Source organism: Trichechus manatus, unplaced genomic scaffold, assembly GCF_000243295.1.
Source record: "Trichechus manatus latirostris isolate Lorelei unplaced genomic scaffold, TriManLat1.0 scaffold00286, whole genome shotgun sequence".
In the NCBI taxonomy this organism is placed as follows: Eukaryota; Metazoa; Chordata; class Mammalia; order Sirenia; family Trichechidae; genus Trichechus; species Trichechus manatus.
The window spans coordinates 956060-979486 of record NW_004444222.1 but is presented as its reverse complement, the minus strand read 5'-3'; the positions used below and the strand labels follow the sequence as shown (position 1 = coordinate 979486).

At 40.6% G+C, this 23427-nt stretch overlaps 1 protein-coding gene across 2 annotated transcripts in view; it reads right to left on the bottom strand.

Annotated features, from left to right (window-relative positions):
• Positions 1 to 23427, bottom strand: part of ABCG2 (ATP binding cassette subfamily G member 2 (JR blood group)) — an 81089-nt gene that overhangs the window by 38555 nt on the left and 19107 nt on the right. For both annotated transcript variants that reach the window (XM_023725100.1, XM_023725099.1), the window contains exon 2: positions 6248 to 6469. In XM_023725100.1, coding sequence (XP_023580868.1) covers positions 6248 to 6450 — 203 coding nt within the window. In that variant the 5' untranslated portion in view covers positions 6451 to 6469. The remainder of the gene's footprint in view (positions 1 to 6247; positions 6470 to 23427) is intronic.

Sequence of the window (23427 nt, the reverse complement as noted above, 5' to 3'; positions counted from 1 at the left end):
TTTGCGGGGGGTGGTTCTGGAAAAAAAGTTTTGTTACATTTCCTACTTACTATTTCATGTTCAAATAATAGGTCAATCATTTCTGTTAGTTCTCCCTTCCCCTTCCTTCTCTTCTCAGTACAAAGGTGGTGAAGCAGTGCCTAGAGGCACAGCGACAGCCAACACCCAAGAACGCAGTGGACTAAGAGGGAGGGGTAAGAGGAGAGGACAGCCAGAGGGTGGGGAGATTGCTTAGATTAAGGAATAAAAATATTGATTGAGCAAATAAGTAAATATATTAAGGATAATGAAAGTGAGGCTTTTTACTTTTTTGAGAAGATATTTACAAACATGGAAAGATAGAAAGAACCCGACTGGAATTGGCAGTATAAATGAGAACTCATGGGTTTTAATACATATACACAGATAGATATAGTTGTAGATGTATCTGTATATGAGTACGTACGTGTTTACATATATAAATCCCACTGCCATTGAGCCGATTCTGACTCATAGCGACCCTATAAGACAGAGTAGAACTGTCCCATAGGGTTTCCAAGGTTGTCATCTTTATGGAAGCAGACTGCCAGCCAAATCTTTCTTCCACGGAGAGGCTGGTGGGTTTGAACTGCCAACCTTTCTCGAGTGCTTTAACTATTGCGCCAGCATAGACATACATATGTTCCCTACATCTGTCCGTTGAGAAGCCCTGGAAGCAGTGACATCCCAATAGGGACGAACACTTTGAACACCCAACTCTTGGTTTGTAAATAACCATGTTCTACTCAAAGAAACAGAATGATTCCAGGCCTAAGGCAGGGTAACTACACAATGAGTCAGGAACTTCCTGCTGTTCCAAGGAGCTTCTCAAAGAATTAGGGGACAGGTCAAAAGAACATAGAATTTATTGACAACGGCAACTTGAAGAAAGATTAGATAGGAACCTTACGGGGCAGTGAGTTCATGTTAATGAGGAACAACTCAGAAAAGGAGGGTGAGAATGCTTGCACAATTTGAAGAATGTAATCAATGTCCCTAAATTGTACATGTAAAAACTATTGAATTGGTGTATGGTTTGCAGTGTATATTCTCAACAACAACAGAATGAAATTTTAGAAGTAAAAAAAAAAAAAGCATAGAGTTTAAAAAAAAAAAAAACCCACCTTGAAAGAGGTCACACTGACCAAACAGGGAACAATATGAGGATCAAAATAAATGACAGTAATACACTACAACCACTGAATAAAATGCAAATCTATGAGTCCATACTGACAGAAATAAATGAATGAAGAAACAATGAATGAAGCTTTTTCCTTTTAGAAGAATAAACAAAAAACCCATTGCCGCTGAGTTAATTTCGACTCATAGTGACCCTACAGGACAGAGGAGAACTGACCCATAGGGTTTCCAAGGAGTGGCTGCTGGATTTGAACTGTCAAGTCTTTGGTTAGCAGCCATAGCTCTTAACCACCATACCACCAGGGCTCCTTTGGTAAATATAAACTAATATATATATGAAAGGGACAGAGACAGAAATTAACCGCTTGGCAACTATCAGAGTGGTGGCTGATTCAGGCAGGAGTCAACAATGGAGGCTAAGGCTGGTGGGTGGATGGTAAATGAGGAACAGGATTTCATAACAATTTCAGAATATCTCCCTTGATAATACTAATTACTAACAAAGAGGAACATGGCGACATTACAGTGAGAAACCTGGCAGATACTAACGTGATCAAGTGGCCAAGATCAACGTCACCCATGGTGGAACAGGAAAATAGCAGACTGGATGAGACTGAGGAGGCATGACACAGTGGCAGGTAAACTAAGAGAGCATGACTACTTACCAGCCCTTCGGGATCCACCACTGCATTCTTGTAGAGATTTTACTTCCCCTGGCTGCTCCCAGACAATGACTAGTTTGTGCTCAACTACTAACTGAAAAGTTGGCAGTTCGAATCCACCCAGAGGTGCCACAGAAGAAAGACCTGGCAATCAGCCAAGAAAACTCTATGGAGCTCAGTTCTACTCTGTAACACATGGGGTCATCGTGAGTTGGAATCGATTCAACAGCAATGGATTTTGTTCTTGTTTTTTTTTTAATATATTGGAGCAGGTAGGGACAATGGAGCATAATGTGGACAGCTTGCTCTCTGACGGTCCAGAAAAATGCTAATGATAATGGGCATATAAAGAAACAAAGCTGACAGAGCAAATGCAATCAAACAGTTAGGAAATCTGGATGAGGGGGTTATGTCCTATAAGGTTAAAGTTTGAAATTAGTTCAAAGACATTAATTAAAAATTCCCCTAAATAGTATAATGAATTTCCCTGAAAGATTACAGGAGATCCACACACCTAGCGGAATAGATGATTTTGTTCCACAGATTTTCAGTACTGGTGAGAGAGAGCTCAAATGCTGTGTATACAGACAAATCTCAGCCTAAGAGAAAGATTTCTTAGAAGGTACGAAAATCAGATGTTGTTTTACCTTCTTCCTTCTACAAAGGACATCAGGTGACAATTATTTACTTCTAGAAGTGAGATTGCAAAATGTTCAAAGAGAAAAAAAAAAAAAAAAAACAAGAATCTCATCAGCTTTCTGGGAATATAATACTCTTCCAAATGATGGCAGTGCTATCAGGCTAAAGTCAAAAATAAAAGACGGCAACCGTGGTGTGATGAATCGCTTTTGTGTGGCCTTTCTCACCATGGTCTTTAACTCCCACCCAAGTGATTGGGTGGGACTGTGCAAATAAGGTAATTGTGGCCCACCAAGGGGACTGGTCAGTTTTGCCATCAAGACAGGCTTAAAAAAGAGTAAATTCCAGAGCAGGGAGAGGATTCCACCACCACCACCAAGGAAGAACAGCAAGTAGTGGAGCGTGTACTTTGGACCCAGGATCACTGCACTGAGAAGCTGCTGGAACCTGAAGACAGACAGACAGAGAGAGAGAGCTGTAACACAGACAGCAAGAAGCAGAGGCAGAGAAATAGCGTAACGAGAGACAGGCAGGAGACGGCTCGCAGTGAGCTTCCTGGCCCATGAGGTTTACTGGCAGAGTGGGGGCCTCTGGGCACTTATCAGCAGAGCTAGAAGAGCTTTGTTACACTTGTCTGTGCAGGGCAGAGGCCAGAGGGCCAGGGAGAGGTCTGCCCGTGAGCATGGCTGGGAAGAAGCTGTCCTGATGGAAGAACTGTACCCTGAGCATTCCTCAACCTAAATTGTTACTTCCCTAATAAAACCCCATAATTGTGAGTATTGTCTGTGAGTTTTGTGTGGCCATTGCAATGAATTATTGAACAGAGCAGAGAAGTAAAGAGTACCATGGGAGGGACGGTTGGTGTTAGAATTGGTAAAGATGGCGGAGAGAGGAGGCATGTCTGACCTCTGCCTTATAAGAATCAGCCTTGGGCTGTTGATCTTGATCCTCCTTCTCCCTTGTGAAGAGATAAGGTCAGGCGCTGTCCCCGTGCCATTTTTACAGTAACCCTCCCCTCATCCCAGAAATTCTATTTAGTTGAAACACTACAGCATAAAAGCAATGACTCTTCTCATGCATATTTAACCAGAAATGTAAGTAAGCAAGGACAGCAATCCTTGGTGTTCCTTGAACTGTTAAATATGTGAAAGAGTTGCAAGATTTGACTGACCTTTTATGAACCCAGGTACGCATAAAAGGATGAACTCACCTATTGCTGAAATGCATACCATCCAACTATAAAAATGTCGCCAAGCCTTGAGCAGGTGACACTTGTAAAACCCAAGGAGCCCTGGTGATGCAGTGGTTAAGTGCTTGGCTGCTAACCAAAAGGTTGGTAGTTCAAACCCAAGGGTGTGGCAGTCTGCTCCTATAAAGACTTACAGCCTTGGAAACTCTATGGGGCAGTTCTACTCCATCCTACAGGGCAGCTATTAGTCAGAATCAACTCAAAGGTAATGGGTTTATTTTTTGTTTTTTGGTTTTTTAGCATGGTAAATTCAGCCCTTCACATTTAAATCTAATCAACCTGCACATTTTCAAATCAGTTGTTGCTTTCTACCTCTTAGCACAAAATCTGACATGACCAGCGTTTCCTTGGTTTCTCACAAAAAACTTGTCACTTTTCAAAAAGTTCAGTCGATTCTATCTAGGCCTGTAGCAAAAGATAAAAGCTTTGCATTCACAATTCTTCTCAACTAATACAAAAAAGCTACAGGAAAATAGGCATGACAGTAGGTACTACTACCTAGACAAAGATCTTGCTTGCACAGCTCCAGGCCTCACGTCAACCCATTAAAGAAAGCCTCAGATCTCGCCTTCCCAACCCATGTCCAAAAAAATCCTCCCCTGCCTTGTCATTGTTTGGCTCTTAGAAGGAGTGGATTGTTATTAATAGAAAACACCACAGTCCTATACAAAGCAGCAAAAAAACATGAGAAACACTTGATTTCATGTAAGTTTGTAGCCACACTTCATTGAAGACCTCTTTTATAGTCACTCCTCCAGCAGTAGAGAGCCAGGAAAAGATGCTTGAATTATCTAGGAGTAACTATTTCCTCTCTTAAACAAAGAAACAAAATAAAACACATAGGCCATGTAGTCCGAATAAACCCAGATTTCATTCCCCACCCCAGAGAGAAGAACCAGGCTCAATTCTCTAGAAATCAGAAAAACATTAACAACTCTAATAGCTATCATCTGTGAAAGAACAGAAATACTTGGCACCTAGTAGGTCCTACATAAATGCTCATTTTCCTACCTACTCTACTACCAATGCCACCAACACCACATGATGAATTAGTTGCTGGATACAGAGAATGAAAATCAATTACCGAGTGCTTATTAAGTATAAGTAAATGTATTGACTTGGATCCTAAATTTTCTTAATACTGTGGACTCATACGGCACAACTTAAGCTAAACTATAACTGTCATATATTTAAATAGCTCTGCATCTCTGTATAATAGGAAAAAAAGCACTAAGTTGTTATAAGTTACAACTATTACAAATAGCCCACTCATTTAAAGCCAGTCTGTTTGAAAACTAAAAACTTTTCACAATATGTCATTTCAACCTCCTGACTCTTGTATACTTTTCATCCTATGCTTTTTAGAAACAAGAGTCAGGAGGTACTTGTACACTTTATGTCCTATGCTTTTTATAAACAAGTACCTAAAAGTGTCTGGCTCCTAAAATGTTCAGTAATGGTAGCTGGGTACCATCCAGTTCTTATGGTCTCATGGTGAATTCTCTCTCTATTTCACAGATTAGAAAAATTGAGGCTCAGCGATTAAATAAAGATATCTCCATAATCAAAAAGCAGTAAATCATACAACCACGCCTCTTTGCGCTTAACCACAAGGTTTACCCCAGGAAAACAAAATGACACATTAATTGTTCAGGTACAACCACTTTAAAAACAAGTTAGCAGTGTCTTTCAAAAGTTAAATATATAAAAGCTGGTGGAGGGGCCATCCAATGTACAACAATTGGTCTCCATTCGCTTGGTGGACCAGAGGAAGAAGGAGGGTCAGGAACTGGTGGTAGAAATAGAATATGGGTCTAATCGTCTCTATGAACAATTGCCTCCTTTGCCATGAGACCATAAGAACTGGATGGTACCCAGCTACCATTACTGAACATTTGGATCAAGGATTCTATAGAAGAATCCTGATCAAAAGGAGGAAAATAAGGAACAGAATTTCAAATTCTCATGGAATCCAAATTTTCCGGAGCCCACTGAGGCCGGAAGATCCCCTAAAACTATTGCCCTGAGGAAATCTTTGAATCTTGGACTGAAATTATCACCTAAAGTCATCTTTGAACCAAATAACAGTCTAATGAGAAAAAAAAAAAGTCTGCATTAAGTATTATACCCTTTTAAAGAATTGGCTATATGTGATCAAATTGACAACAGTAACTTGAAATGACAGATGAGAAGCTTAGGGGGACAGTGATGGTGAAATAGTTTGAAAAAGGCTGTTGAGAAAGATGGTGCAACTTGAAGAATGTAACCAATGTCACTGAATTGTACACATAGAAACTGTTGAAGTGGTGTGTGTTTTGTTATATGTATTTTCACCAAAAAAAAGCTAAACATACATCTATCGTGTAATTCAGCCATTTCACTCCTATTTTAGACAAGAAAAATGAAAGCATGTGTCCATATGTCGGTACAAAGACTCGTCACAAATATTCATCATAGTAGCTTTGTTTGTAATAGGCAAAATCTGTGAAGTGTATTGCATGTCAATAAAGCTGTTTTAAAAGAAAGTTGGTGCACATACTTGATATCCTTTAGTATTTCTTTCTCAACTGTTTTTCGACAAAATAAAAAGCCACTCTTCACTTTGACTCGGTAGCAGATGTTATGAAAACTTAACACAGCTCCTCCAGTACGTGTCTTTAGGTCGTTGGAGGTCATCGTCCCACGTAGGCCATTGGTGTTTCGTGACATTGGGATAAAAACTTGGGCATTATTGGAAGACATCTGGAGAGTTTCTGCTTTTCTGTAGGAAAAAAAAAAGCAACAGTAAGTTGATAGTCCAGATAAAAAGACTGTAAACACTAGATAGGAACACATTTTAAACAAGTCCGTTTTAAACTGCATTGCAATGAAGAGCTCCGTCTCCACTGAACAGCCCATATCACTGTGACCAGAACAGCCTTAGAACCTACATCAAAGGTCACAATTTTGAGCACATAAACTCCAATTAGGTGTTAATTAAATGCATTAAATATAGTTAAATGTCAAACACCAATTAGATGTCAATCAAATACATTAAATACAGTTAAATGTCACTTAAATTCCAATTAGATGTCAATTAAATACATTAAGGTTAGAACCCTAATAAGTAAGTAGGAAGAGTATGAAAACTACTCAAAACTCATTAAGCAGGAAAAAGATGGGTGGAGGTTAAACCTGTCTAGCTTGGAAAGCCTGTTATGTTACAACTAGAGTGCAGGGACAGACTACATGATTACCATCACCCCCTGCATATATATATATATATTTTTTTTTTAAGTAGGAGTTTATGACATTATTATTATAAAAAGGGACTTAGCCAGGCAGTCAGGGACAGGAGAAATTTCTCTAGAATGTATAACTTCAGGCTTTACATCTCTGGTTGTTATGAACCTTTAACCTGCTAAGAAGCCTTTGGCGAAATGAGTTCTTTTATGTAAACTTTCCCCTCCTTGATTATTTGGAAAAACAGCTTGAGCGATTTTTCCCCTAAACCCTGATGAGTTATCTCTGCCCTAGTTTTCTACCCAGAGTTTGTGACTTTTGTCCAGTTGATTGACATTTCCTGGGTAAGCTATAAACAACCAAAGGTTTGATACTTTTTGTCTGGCACTGGGCAGCAGCCTGCTCTATGACTGATCTATTTTACAAACCTTGCAGGGATTGGTCAATCCACTTAGGCAATTAAGTGAGTACAGCCTACTATGCAAATGAAGTGTCTGTGACCTACCGAGAAGGGATTGGTCAGTTCATAGCCCTAGTGAGAGGGCCAGGCCTTGACATTGACCAGAAGTTTGCTTATATATGGAGCCAAACCCACAGATGTTTGCAGGCAAACAGAGGAAAAAAGGAGAAGAAAGGCGAAAAGGCAAGAGAGAAGCAGCAGACAGAGGAGGCAAGGAACCTCCTAAAAGAGCTGTAACACGGGTCAAGGGCTTTAACACTGAAGACAGTAAGAGGCCCAGAAGAGACCCTGCAGCAGAGTCAGTGGTGACAGCAAAAACCTGCAGCTAAGAATGCAGCTGAGAGCTGAACAAAACTGCTCCACTGGTTATGAGCTGGGTCAGTTAGCAGTGGAGAGGCCGATGGCAGGGAGATCAAAGGCAGAGAGGCCTGTCCTGAGGGGGCTGAGAGGAAGCCTGTCCTCAGGGAACTGTGAGGAGGCCTGCAGCGCTGAGAGGGGGCATGCACGGCAGAGAGAAAGGGCTGCTTGCTTGCACAGCTGAGAGGAGCTAAGAGAGCCAACTTGCACTGATGAAGGGAAGATGGACTCTCCTCTTCAGGGGAGACTTCCAGACTTTGCCTACATGTTTCTTGATCCTGATCCTAAGTTGCAGCCTGCTGCTCCTGATCCCAAGTTGTACCCTGTTGCTTCCTTAATAAACCACTTAACTGAAAGTATGGTCTGTGAGTTCTGTGTGGCATATCAAACCCAGAAGAGAAGCAGAGAGTATGCCGTGGGAGGAAGAGCTAGTGTCAGAATTGGTAAAAAAAAGTTAGAGTGGAGGTATGTCTGACCTCCACCTCATAGGAATCAGCCTTGTGCTGATCTTGATTCTTATTATTCCTCCTTAGTTTAGGTTCTGATGCCACTACCACCATCTTACAAAGGAAGACTCCAAAATTGTTTGGGATGAAATAATGTTTTCTTTTTTTATTTTTTTCCCCATACAAACATTTATGCATACACTAATATGTAACTCTAATTGCTCTCCCCATACTGTGACAGCACACTCCTCCTTTCCAACCCTGATTCCCCATGTCCATTCAACCAGCTCCTAACCCTCTCTGCCTTCCCACCTCACCTCCGGACAGAAGCTGCCCATTTAGTCTCCTGTATCTACTTAAGCAAAGAGACACCTCACGAGTATCACTTTATGTCCCACAGTCCAGTCCAATCCCTGTCTGAAGAGTTGGCCTCGGAAATTTTTTATGCTCTGGGCTGATTGAGAATCCAGCCAGTCTCAGTCAGACCATTAAGTCTGGTCTTCTTACTAGAATTTGAGTTCTGCACCCCACCTTTCTCCTGCTCCATCGGGGACTCTCTGTTGTGTTCCCTGTCAGGGTGGTCACTGGTGGTAGCCAGGCACCATCTAGTTCTTCTGGTCTCAGGCTGATGAAGTCTCTGGTTTACGTGGCCCTTTCTATCTCTTGTGCTAATACTTTCCTTGTGACTTTGGTGTTCTTCATACTCCTTTACTCCAGGTAGCTGGGACCAGTTGATGCATCTTAAGACCCCAGATGCCACTCACCAAAGTCGGATGCAGAACATTTTCTTAATAAGCTTTGTTATGCCAGTTGACCTAGATGTCCCCTGAAAGCATGGTCCCCAGACCCCTACCCCTGCTACTCTGTCCCTCAAAGTATTTTACTGTATTCAGGAAACTTCTTAGCTTTGGTTTAGTCCAGTTGTGCTGACTTCCACTGTAGTGAGTGCTGTCCTTCCTTTCACCTAAGATAATTCTTATCTACTATCTAGTTAGTAAATAACCCTCCCCCTTCCTCTCCACCCTTGTAACCATCAAACAATGTTTTCTTCTATATTTAAACCTTAACTTGAGTTCTTATATAGTGGTCTTATACAATAGTTGTCTTTCAGTGACTGATTAAAATCACTCAGCATAATGCCCTCCAGATTCCTCCATGTTATAAGATGTTTCACGGCTTCATCATTGTTCTGTATGGTTGCGTAGTATTCCATTGTGTGGATATACCATAATTTATTTATCCATCCGTCCCTAGATGAGCACCTAGGTTGTTTCCATCTTTTTGCTATTGTGAACAGTGCTGCAGTGAACATGGGTGTGCATATATCTATTTGCGTGACACCTCTTATTTCTCTAGGATATGTTCCAAGGAGCAGGATAGCTGAATCGTATGGTACTTCTATTTCTAGCTTTTTAAGGAAGTGCCAAATCAATTTCCAAAGCGGTTGTACCATTTTACATTCCCACCAACAGTGTATAAGTATTCCAGTCTCTCCACAACCTCTCCAGCATTTATCATTTTGTGTTTTTTGGATTAATGCTAGCCTTGTTGGGGTGAGATGATATCTCATTGTAGTTTTGATCTGCATTTCTCTAACAGCTAATGATCATGAGCATTTCTTCATGTGTCTGTAAGCCGCCTGAATATCTTCTTTGGCGAAGTGTCTGTTCATATCCTTTGCCCATTTTTTAATTGGGTTATTTGTCTTTTTACTGTTGAGGTTTTGCAGTATTTTGTAGATTTTAGAGATTAGACGCTGATCGTATTTGTCAGCCAAAAATTTTTTCCCAGTCTGTATGTTGTCTTTTGACTCTTTTGATGAAGTCTTTTCATGAGCATAAGTGTTTGATTTTTAGGAGCTCCAATTTACCCGGTCTCTCTTCTGGTGCTTGTGCACTGTTACTTATGATTTGTATTGTGTTTATGCCATGTATTAGGGCTCATAGCATTGTCCCTATTTTTTCTTCCATGATCTTTATTGTTTTCGATTTTATTTTTAGGTCTTTGATCCATTTTGAGTTAGTTTTTGTGCATGGTGTGAGGCATGGGTATTGTTTCAGTTTTTTGCAGATGGATAGCCAGTTATGCCAGCACCATTTATTAAAGAGACTGTCTTTTCCCCAATTAATGGACTTTGAGCCTTTGTCAAATATCCGCTGCTCATAAGTGGATGAATTTATGTCTGGATTCTCGGTTCTGTTCCAATTGGTCAATGTATCTGTTGTTGTACCAGTACCAGGCTGTTTTGACTACTGTGGCAGTATAATAGGTTCTAAAATCAGGTAGTGTGAGGCTTCTCACTTTGTTTTTCTACTTGAGTGGTGCTTACTTATTCGAGACCTCTTCCCTTTCCATATGAAGTTGGTGATTTGTTTCTCCATCTCATTAAAAAATGCCGGTGGAATTTGGATTGGGATTGAATTGTATCTGTAGGTCGCTTTGGGTAGAACTGACATTTTCACAATGTTGAGTCTACCTATCCATGAGCAAGGTATGTTTTTCCACTTACGCAGGTCTCTTTTGGTTTCTTGCAGTAGTGTCTTGTAGTTTTCATTGTATAGGTCTTTTACGTCTCTGGTTAGATTTATTCCTAAGTGTTTTATCTTCTTGGGGGCTATTGTAAATGGTATTGAAGGGATGACATAATGTTTTCTTAATGAGCGAGCACAGTTAAATTCTAGGAAGATTTAGAATAGCGTATAGACATGATTAACAGAATCAAACCAACAGTTAAGCAACTAAAGAGTTTAAAACAATAAATTAATATTATATTTATAAATGAAATTTAAAATGTTTCATTAAATCAGTTACAAAAGGCCCCTTAAAAAAGATTACAGTAAAATCTTAAGGTGAACTTAACAGCTTAAGAAATAGATCTTGATTGTGAAACTTCAATAAACCTAGCTTTAATTTTTAAATCTCAAATTAATCTATGAAGAACTTTCTGGCTATGATGGAGTAGTTGTTCCAAACTAATCATCCTGCTGAGAACAACAATAAAACTAGACAAAATATGAAAAATAAAATATAAGAAGCAACTGTTTGAACAGATCAAGAAAGCAACCAAAGCAGCCAAGACTTGAGGGGCCAAGAGACTGGAAAAGAGGAAAAAGCACTGAGGCAAACACAACATTCTATATGCTTTCCTTAAGTGGCATTTGCTAACTGTTAAACTACATAAACACATGCGGTGAAACTCAGAAAAACTAAGCAGAAAAAAGCTGAGCAAATACTTTATAGAGTGTCTTGGTGATAGGTAGACAAAATTTGGAGTTACAGACTGGCCAGAGGGGCCCTGGTAACTTCAAGCATTTTGGTGGATACCCTAGAAAGGCTATACCCTGGGAAAATGGGCAAACCAGAAATGAACAAACCGCTACTCAATCAAGGTGATATGTTCATACTGTTTGCTAAAAGAAAATTAAATTCCATTTCAAAGAAGATACCATCATCCAAATTTTCAGTCAAAAACTACCAGGCATGCCAGAAAGCCAATGCTTAAAAAATAAAAGCAAAACACAAAAACAAGAAAAAATACAAACAGACCCACAGGTAATCCAGATATTGGAATTATCAGACACTGACATTAAAGCAGCTGAATAAAAAAACTTTAATCCAAAAAAAATGCTAAGTAATGCATTCAAAAAAACAAAAAAAACCCTAACAATATAATAAAGGGCATTTATACAAAGCCAGTAGCCAACATTATCCTAAATGGAGTCTGAAAGCATTACCCTTGAGAAAGGGAACCAGACAAGGATGTCCTTTATCACCACTCTTATTCAACATTGTGCTAGAGGTCCTAGCCAGAACAATTATGCTAGAAAAAGAAATAAAGGGCATCCAAATTGGTAAGGAAGAAGTAAAAGTATTCCTATTTGCAGATGATATGGTCTTGTACACAGAAAACCCCAAAGAAACCACAAAAAAACTACTGGAACCAATAGAAGATTTCAGCAAAGTATCAGGATACAAGATAAACATACAAAAATCAGTTGGATTCCTCTACAACAACAATGAGAACTTCGAAGAGGAAATCACCAAATCAATACCATTCACAATAGCCCCCAAGAAGATAAAATACTTAGGAATAAATCTAACCAGAGACATAAAAGACCTATACAATGAAAACTACAAGGCACTACTGCAAGAAACCAAAAGAGACATACATAAGTGGAAAAACATACCTTGCTCATGGATAGGAAGACTCAACATTGTGAAAATGTCACCTCTACCCAAAGTGATCTACATATACAATGCATTCCTCATCCAAGTTCCAATGGCATTTTTTAATGAGATGGAGAAACAAATCACCAACTTTATATGGAAAGGGAAGAGGCCACGGATAAGTAAAGCATTACTGAAGAAGAAGAACAAAGTAGGAAGCCTCACACTACCTGATTTTAGAACCTATTATACCGTCATGGTAGTCAGAACAGCCTGGTACTGGTACAACAACAGATACATTTACATAGACCAATTGGAACAAAACTGAGAATCCAGACGTAAATTCATCCACTTATGAGCAGCTGATATTTGACAAAGCCCAATGGGGGAAACACAGTCTTTTTTACAAATGGTGCTGGCATAACTAGATATCCATCTGCAAAAAAATGAAACAAGACCCATGCCTCACACCAGGTACAAAAACTAACTCAAAATGGATCAAAGATTTTTAAATATAAAATCTGAAATGATAAAGATCATGAAAGAAAAAATAGGGACAATTCTAGGAGCCCTAATACATGGCATAAACAGAATACAAACCGTAACTGACAATGTACAAACACCAGAAGAGAAACTAGATAACTGGGAGCTCCTAAAAAATCAAACACTCATGCTCATAAAAAGACTGCACCAAAAGAGTAAAAAGATAACCTCAGACTGGGAAAAAAAATTCGGCTACAACATATCCAATCAGGGTCTAATCTCTAAAATCTATAAGATACTGCAAAACCTCAACAGCAAAAACACAAATAACCCAATTAAAAAATGGGCAAAGGATATAAACAGGCACTTCACCAAAGAAGACATTCAGGTGACTAACAGACACATGAGGAAATACTCGCAATCACTGGCCATTAGAGAAATGCAAATCAAAACTACAATAAGATACCATCTCACCCCAACAAGGCGAGCACTAATACAAAAAACACAAAATAATAAATGTTAGAGAGGTTGTGGAGAGACTGGAACACTTATACACTGCTGGTAGGAATGTAAAATGGTACAACCACTTTGGAAATCCATTTGACGCTTCCTTAAAAAAGCTAGAAATATGTTAACCATTGTCATTAAAAAAAAAAAAAAAAAAAAAAAAAAGCTAGAAATAGGAGTACCATACGATCCAGCAATCCCACTCCTTGGAATATATTCTAGAGAAATACGAGCTGTCACATGAACAGATATATGCACACCCATGTTCACTGCAGCACTGTTCACAGTAGCAAAAAGATGGAAACGACCTACATGTCCATCAACAGACAAATGGATAAACAAATTATGGTACATACACACAATGGAATACTACACAAAGATAAAGAACAATGATGAATTCACAAAACATCTCACAACATGGATGAATCTGGAAGGCATTATGCTGAGTGAAATTAGTCAGTCACAAAAGGACAAATATTGTATGAGACCACTATTATAAGGACTCAAGAAAAGGTTTGAACACAGAAGAAAAACATTTTTTGATGGTTACGAGGGTGGGGAGGGAGAGAGAGGGAAATTCATTAGCTAGATAGTAGACAAGAATTACCTTAGGGAAGGGAAGGACAACACACAATACAGGGGAGGTCAGCACAACAGAACTAAACCAAAAGCTAAGAAGTTTCCTGAACACAACTAAACACTTTGAGGAACAGAGTAGCAGGGGCTGGGGTCTGGGGACCATGGTTTCAGGGAACATCTAGGTCAACTGGCATAACAAAGTTTATTAAAAAAATGTTCTGCATCCCACTTTGGTAAGTGGCGTCTGGGGTCTTAAAAGCTTGCGAGCGGTCATCTAAGATACATCAGTTGGTCTCAACCCACTTGGAGCAAAGGAGAATGAAGAACACCAAAACCCAAGGAAAATATTAGCCCAAGAGACAAAGGGGCCACATAAAGCAGAGACTCCTTCAGCCTGAAACCAGAACTAGATGTTGCCCGGCTACCACTAATGACTGCCCTGACAGGGAACACAACAGAGAGTCACTGAGCAGAAGAAAAGTGTGGTGCAAAACTCAACTTCATGTAAAAAGACCAGACTTAATGGTCTGACTGAGACTGGAGAAACACTTGAAGCCATGGCCCCTGGACACTCTGTTAATCCAGAACTAAAACCATTCCTGAAGTTCACTCTTCAAAGATTAAACTGGACTATAAAACATAAAATAATACTCGTGAGGAGTGTGCTTCTTAGTTCAAACACATACACGAGACCAAATGGGTGGCTCCTGTCAGGAGGCAGGATGAGAAGGCAGAAAGGGACAGAAGCTGATTGGATGGACACGGAAAACCAGGGGTGGAAAGGGGGAGTGTGCTGTCACATTATAGGGATTGCATCTAGTATCACATAACAATATGTGTATAAATTTTTGTATGAGAAATTAACTTGAGCTGTAAACTTTCACCTAAAGCACAATAAAATTAATAGATAAATAAAGATTGAGGGGCTATGTATACTAAGATTCTTTTCCCCTTTCCACCTGTCCCTTTTCTGGTGGTCTATCTCACCTCTCCTCTCGGAACCCTTTTCTTGTTGCTTTCCAAATAGTGAGACCACATCTTTACTGTTTGAAAAGTTTAAACATTTTTCTTCAATATATATCATACTCTTAATTGTGAAGTCTACTCTAAACACTATAGAATACCATGAAAACAGTAAATAGCTGAGAAAAGTACATAGATAGATCCCAAAGTCCTCTCAAAAGCCCTGCTCAGTTATAATTATTGCACAGGATGTTACAAACTACAGCAGCCTCCCTCAGGTCAAGAGTTCTAGACCCTTCCCTTACATTTTTCTCCTAAGGATAACAGCACAAGAAAAGTTGAGTTTGGCCTCATAGCCTTAACAACATAATGTGTAAGCACATACCTTGTTAAGCTATTTACTGAAGTTAATGCCCTGGGATTACAAGTGCTACAAGGTGTTAAGGTTCTCACGTCACTGTCAGGTGATTGTCACAAAATTATCAATGGCACGGAAACAGAAGTACGATCATATTGAATACTCTTGTTAGAAAAGAAACTCAAAATCTGAATTTTAACTTCCATAATGTATCCCTTGCATTTAAAATGTCGTCTGTCTTTCAAAGAGTTTTTCATGTTGTCTCTGATTTGAATGATCTTCCCTGAAGAAGCATGCAAAGTTGACACTGTATTCAGGTCCAAACGCAGCTCAGTAATGTAGAGTTTTGGCATTAGACTGAAGTCTTTAAACCAAGGGAACAGTCTGAGTCTGGCATTCTGGGGCCTTTAGGCACTCTAGGATCCCACATCATTTAGGAGAGTGATCTGGGAAATGTGGCAAGAAAGGTTGGACAGACAGAGACCACATCATGGCAGGTCTGTACAGTCACTGAGAAGCCACTGAGGCCTATTAAGCAGGAAAGGATTTTGATGCTAATAATATTTTTAAAAGACCACCCTGGCTCCTCTGTGGAGATTGGTGGAGGAAAAGGAATCAGTTAGGAGACTACTGCAGAAAACCAGATGATATATGTATGGACACGAAGGATAGGCCTGGGTAAGGGTAGAGGGGACATCAAAACTTCAAAGGCTCCCGCGAGAACTATGGCCCCCAGACAGTCTGCTAACTCAGAACTGAAACCATTCATGAAGCCCACTTTCCAGACAAAGATTAGACAGGCCTATAAAACAAAAAAATAACATCCGTGAGGAATGCACTTCTTAGTTCAATCAAATACACGAGACCAAATGGGCAACTCCTGTCCGAAAGCAGGACAAGAAGGTAGGAAGGGACAGGAACTGGATAAATGGACACAGGGAGCGCAGGGTGGAAAGGGGGAGCGTGCTGTCACATTGTGGGGATTGCAACCAATGTCACAAAACAATATGTGTATAAACTTTTGAATGAGAGATTAACTTGAACTGTAAACTTCCACCTAAAGCGGAATAAAATTAAAAAAAAAAAGTTCAAGGGCTTAGTTATGACTGGGGTAAGTTTTAGAGAGCTGTGACACATTCAAGGGAGAAATATCTTTTGTTAAAAACTGAGAACCATAAACAAGACTCATGGATGACAAACTACACCATCTCTTTGGGTCTTCTTCATGCAACAACGTGCTGCTCTTCACTTTTTTAAATGCTACAGACCCACATTTGATTGAGAGGTGGGTCAATGTTTGAGCTGTTTTCTGAGCTGCATCGATGGATGTACTCTGTCAATGAAAAAGAGGAAGACTCTCAATGAGACGGACTAACACAATGGCTACAACAAGGGGCTCAAACAGCAATGATTGTGAGGATGGTGCAGGACTGGACAAAGTTTTGTTCTGTTATACGTAAGGTCACTATGAGTCAGAACCAACTCAGGGCACCTAACAACAACACAGTTTCAAAGTTTAGTATCTTAGTGACTGCAGTCAATTTCCTTGCCCTCCTCTCCTCTAATGATCTTGGCCTCCTCCCCACTACCTCAGCTGTGCATTCTCCCACCTTGCCATTGTGAATAGTACTGGCACAGTGGTTAAGAGCTTGGCTGCTAAACAAAAGGTCGGCAGTTTGAATCCACAGCTACTACTTGGAAATCCTATGTGGCAGTTCTACTCTGTACTATGAGTCGCTATGAGTCGGAATTGACTCAACAGCAATGGGCTTGGCTTCTCACGCACCATCTCCTATCTTTCCAGCTCATTCTAGTTATCAGAGGCTAACTCCACTGGACTCTGTCTTCCTATCTAAGGTTAACCCCTCTCTACTTATACACCACTTCTCATTCCCTCTGGCCTATTCAAGGATATCTCTACGGAAACTTCTAACAACCCCTACTTTTTCTCCCTGCATCAATTTTTTCCTCTGTAGTCCCTGGATCGTGCAAGCAGTTAATATGCTCCCTGACAACTGAAAAGTTAGAGGTTCAAATCCAATGAGAGATGCCTTGGAAGTAAGGTCTGGTGATCTACTTCCGAAAAAGCAGCCATTGAAAATACTATGAAGTACAGTTTTACTCTGACACACATGGGTTTGCCATGAGTCAGAATCGACTCGATGGTTATAAAAATTTTATAATTCTTCGCATTAAAAAAAACGAGTCCCTACAGATGCAAATGGTTAAGCACTCAACTACTATCCAAAAGGCTGGCAGTTCAAACCCACCCAGAGGCACCTCCAAAAAACAGGCCTGTGTAAGCTTCACAGACACATCCAAACGCCCTGAGAGATCAAGCTACTGGGCTAAGGGCTGGGGACCACGGTCTCAGGGAACATTTAGCTCAACTGGCATAATATAGCTTATAAAAAAGGTTCTACATCGTACTTTGGTGAGCAGCACCTGGGGTCTTAAAAGTTTGTGAGTGGTCATCTAAGACACTCCACTGGTCCCACCCCATCTGGAGCAGGAGAGAATGAAGAAAACCAAAGACACAAAGGAAAGATTAGTCCAGAGGACTAACGGACCACAACTACCATAGCTTCCACCAGACTGAGTCCAGCACAGCTAGATAGCGCCTGGCTACCACTACCGACTGCTCTGAGAGGGATCACAATAAAGGGTCCCAGACAGAGGTGGATAAAAATGTAGAACAAAGTTCTAACTCACAAAAAAGACCAGACTGACTGGTCTGACAGAGACTGGAAAAAACCCTAGAGTATGGCCCCCAGACACTCTTTCAACTCAGTACGAAAGTCACTCTTGAGGTTTACCCTTCAGCCAAAGATTAGACAAGCCCATAAAACAAAATGAGACTAAATGGGCACACCAGCACAGGGGCAAGGACTAGAAGGCAGGAGGGGACAGGAAAGCTGGTAATAGGGAAACTAAGGTCAAGAAGGGAAGAGTGTTGACACATCGTGGGGTTGGCAACCAATGTCACAAAACAGTATGTGTATTAATTGTTTAACGAGAAACTAATTTGCTCTGTAAACCTTCATCTAAAGCACAATTGTAAAAAATGGTACAAAAAAAAAAAAAAAAAAGGAGTCCCTAGGTGATGCAAACAGTTAAGCACTCAACTACTACCTGAAAGGCTGGCAATCTGAACCCACCCAGAGGCATCTCCAAAGACAGGCCTAGTGATCTGCTTCTGAAAGGTCACAATCCTGAAAACCTTATGGAATAGCTTTACTCTGCACATATGAGGTCACCATGAGTTGGAATCAGCAACTAACAACTTATAAAAAAAAGATACCACAGCCCCTGCCCCTTGCCCCTCCAAGGGGCTATCTACAACCACTGGTCTTCATTCCTCTCCCTTCATTCTCTCACAAACCCACTCGTTTCAGCTTTCATCCCCCACCCCACCTTTATACCAAAACTGCTCTTGACAAAATCAGGTACCCTTCCAAGTAACACAGTCAATAATCAATTCTTTTTTTATTAATGTATAATTTACATACCATAAAACATACTTTTTAAAACTACACATGGTTCAGTGGGGTTTAGTAAACTAATGCTCAATTCTTAGTCTTCCTCTTAGGCAAACCATCAGCAATGCCGACAGAGTTGAATATTCCCTCCTTGAAACCATGGCTTCACTTTGAGTTCAGGGCACAAGTTTAGAACATGTCCAACTCTGAGATTTTTTTTTTTAGGCATTCAATTAGATACATCAAGTAGAGGGTTGGAGGCATTGGTTTAGAGTTCAGGAGAGGTCCCAGCTAGAAGTATAGAGACACCTATACTTGATGTTAGGGCCCTGCTGAGAATGGTCAGGGTTATGAAAGGAGTGTTGCAGATAGAGAACTCCAAGGACTGAGCCTTGAGGCTATGATTAAAAGTGAGGAGGTTAAGAAGTTTGTCAAGTTTATATATCTGTACCAGCAAGAGATACACAACTTCACAAAGTTAAAAAATCAACAGTTCCCTTCATTCCCACAAATTATACAACAAATCATTTATTTTATTGATGATAATCTGATTTCTGATTTGTAAAGAGTTTATAAATAAGGCTCCAGGAATGATTCTCCCATGTATCACAGTTCCACATAATGGGTTCTGAACAAAAAGATGCCTACGCCCCCTCTCCCACCCACTCACCCACACTGGAGGTCCATGAGCCTGAGACACCCACTGTTGCACCCAGCCACTGGTGCTGGCAGGCCATGAACCAGAAGCACCCACTCTAATGCCCAGCCAACTGTGCCAGGACCCAGCAGATCAGCAGCACCTCTTACTCCCTCCAGCCACCTGTGCTGGGGGCCTGAGGACTCGTGGCAAACCCTCCCCCAAACAGTGCTCTAGTGGACAGGGACATGCTCTCCTAGCAGGCATCCATGGACTGGAGGTATCCCCCCGTCTTACCCCCTGTATCACCCCCACCCCATAACCAGAGGCTTGTGCCCACTCCGACCACCCTCACACAGCCCTGCTCACCCAGGAACATTGGTGAGAGTTTCCATTTCACCCCCTCAGTGAACAACTACTCAGGCACCCTCGCCCCAACCACATGGCAACCTGCAGTGTGCACACACAACACACAACCCAGTGACTAGTGAGAATGCTCCCTGTACCCACAGCCAGGTGTCCAGCCGGACAGACAAATCACCTCACTAGCAATGCCAACTACATCCAAAGTTGCTCCACAAGACCAGCAAACAGGGAGCCATGCTTACACACTCAGCTGATGCCCCACACACCCCGAGACAGGTGGTGAGAGCTCAAGTGCAGCTAGACTAGAGACCAAAGCAGCACGCACATTCCACCTGCTCAACTACTTTGATATATCAAAGCAAAACAAAAAAAAATCAGGACACAGCAAACATACAGTAAAAAAATAAATCTAATCACACCTTAATGCCTCGGAGACAACAGACAATATCAAATCACATAAAGAAGCATGACAAGATAGTTCCAGCAAGTGACAAAAACAAAGAACCAGAAAACTTCCCAGAGGAAGAAATGGTAATGAAACTATCTGATAGGGAATTCATAAGACTAATATATAGGTTTCTCCAAGAGATCAAGGAAAACACAGACAAAATCAAGGAAAACAGACAAAGCAATAAAAGAACTCAGGAAAACAATACAAGAACAAAATGACAACAACAACAACAAAAAAAATACACAACTAGAAACCATACAAAAGCAGCAACTAGAAATCCAAAAGAGTAATAAAAAAAAAATCAGAACTAGATAACTCAATAGAAGGATACAGGAGGAGAATTGAATCAATGGAAGACAGAATTTGAAAAATAGAGAACAAATCCCTTGAGTCCAATTTGTTTGAGGAAAAATCAGAAAAAAGAATGAAGAAAGTCTAAGAAGTATATGGGGCACTAGCAACAGGAAAAATTTACCCAAGATTGGAATTCCAGAAGAGGAGGATTAAAAAAAAAAAAAAAATTGTCGAAGGTTTATTGGCAGAAAACTTCCCTAATATCATGAAAGATGAGAAGATATCCATCCAAGAAGCTCAACAAATCCCATATACAACAGACCCCAAAAGAAAGTCACCAAGACATATCATAATCAAATTTGCCAAAACTAAAGACAAAGAATCCTGAGAGCAGCTTGGGAAAAACAAAAAGTTACCTACAAAGGGGAACAAATAAGGTTAAGATCTGATTACTCAGCAGTAACCATGCAGACAAAAAGACAATGGGATGACATACATAAAGCCTTGAAAGAAAAAACTGCTAACCAAGATTTATATATCCAGCAAAATTGTGTCTCAAATACAATGGTGAAATTAGGCCATTTTCAGATTAAAAAAAATTAAGGGAGTTTGTAAAAACCAGACCAACCTTACAAGACATATTAAAGAGAGTCCTTCAGTCAGAGAACCGACAACATCAGACAACAACCTGAGACTAGGACACAGGACAGGGTCAGCCAGATAACAACCCCAATAAAGAATTCTCAAAAATTAAACAAAGCAGAGGGACTGCTGGCAACATGGCACTCTAGGTAGAAGCACCACGCCGACCCTTCACAGCAAAGATCCGAAAAACTAAGTCAAACAGAGAAAACAGCAATCCTGAAATTCTAAACATCAAATGAAGAGATAAAGAACTCAGCCAAGCACCAAATGGAATAAGAAAGTGACAATGAAGAGAGCGAAAAGACATACATACAGAGGTCCCCTATCGGCTAACGCAGCACGGATCCATCATCTTGGACTCCTATCAAAGACCAGCAAATAGGGGGTACGAGAAAGCAGCTTCACGGAGCTTCCAGTAGGAGACAGAACAACCGATAACAAGTGATATATGCTTTCCCACCCCCTACCCTTCTTCACCACCACTCGGCCAGCTCTGCTTTTTCGCAGCCACAGTCTCTTGGTAGAGAAGCACTGGCTGTTTGGATTCCACCCGAAAACTCTGGCCAACAACCAGAGTACCATTTGTTGCCTGCTGGTGTTGCTTTCTTCCACTTCTTTTGATTTCTTCCTTACCTCTCACCACCTCCCCCTCCTTTCGCTCAAATACCTGGCTCCGTGCGCCATCTTTCCTTCCTCCTGAGGGGCTGAGGAGCTCCAATCAGTGTGGAACTGCTTCCCAGTCTGTGCTGCCACGCTGGTTGTATCCCAGGGCTTTTGTTTGTTTCTTTTGAGTTGTTTGTTTGTTTTCTTTTTCTTTTCTCGAGTTGGGAGCCCGTTCTGGCCGGGCAGTGCTGCGCGGCTTGGGACCTACCCCCTCAGCTTGCGCAAAAGCGCAGAGGGATCCCTGAGGGCATTTCTTTTTTCATGGTTTTTCTGTTTTTTTCCCTGTTTTTCCATGCATTTTTCTTCTTCTTTTTTTTAATTTGTTTTGTATTCTTTTCCCTTTTTTCTTTCTTCATTACACAGTTTCTCATCTCTCTATACCTTCCTTCTCTTCTTGTCCCCTGAATACCTGGCACTGAGTGACACTTCTATGCCTTCTAGCCAGGCTGTACTTCAACACCTAGGATCAACTTTCCCAGACCTCGTAGCCACACTGGAGGGATCGTGGGGACATTTGCTTTTCTTTTTCTAATTTTTATTTATTCATTCTTTCTTTTCTATTTTTTCTTCTTCTTCCTCTTTTTGTTTTTTCCATTTCATAGTCTCTCATCTCTCCACTCCAATGGCAAGCTCCCCTAGCACTCTTTTTTGTTTGTTTATAGGTTTTTGGCTCCTGTTCCTCTCTTATCTCTCCCAAACCCACGTTAGCTCCACACATCACAATCTTCCACCACCATCCTGCCTACCTGTACCATGCACTTAACATCACCCCACCAAGCAGCACAGGCACGGCCTACTGGAACCTGCCCTGCACTGATTACTGACCCGCCCTGGTGGCTGTAGTAACTGCCCAAACAATCCATCCCAGCAACTCCCCTTCAGCTATATCTGCCCTCCTGTACCTTATCTGAGCGATTGATGCTGCAAATTGGAGAAGCAGGCAAAAAGTATCATGCCCAGAGATGAGCAAACAACAAAGAACACGCACCCCGCCTGCTCAGATATAGCCAAATTAAAAAAAAAAGGACAAATCTACAATCAATAAATGACAAAAATAGCTACTGAATCCCCAGAAGACAACAGACAATATCAAAGCATTTACAAAAACAGGACAGGATGAGTCCAGTAGGCATCCCAAATTAAACATCAGATGACTTTCCAGTAGAAGGAAAGGCACTAGAACTATCTGATAGGGAACTCAAATCTCTAATATTCAGAATTATCCAAGAGTTAAGAAAAAAGCAGAAAAAAAAGACAAATTCGTGGAGAAATAAGACCAAAAAATGGAAGACTTCAGGAACAAAATGCCAAAATAAATTCACAACTAGAAATTATACAAAAACAACAATTAGAAATCCAAAAGATAAACAACAGGATTTCAGAAATGGACAGTGTCATAGAAGGGCTGAGGAGAAGATTTGAAACGGTGGAAGACAGGATCAGCGGAATTAAAGACAAACACTTGGATACAACTGTTTGAGGAAAACTCAGAAAAAAGAACAAAGAAAAATGAAGACACCCTAAGAATTATGTGGGATACAATAAAAAGCAAAAATCTTCGAATGATCGGAGTTCCAGAACAGGGGGAAAAAACAGAAAACATAGAGAGGATCATTGAAGAACTGCTGACAGAAAACTTCCC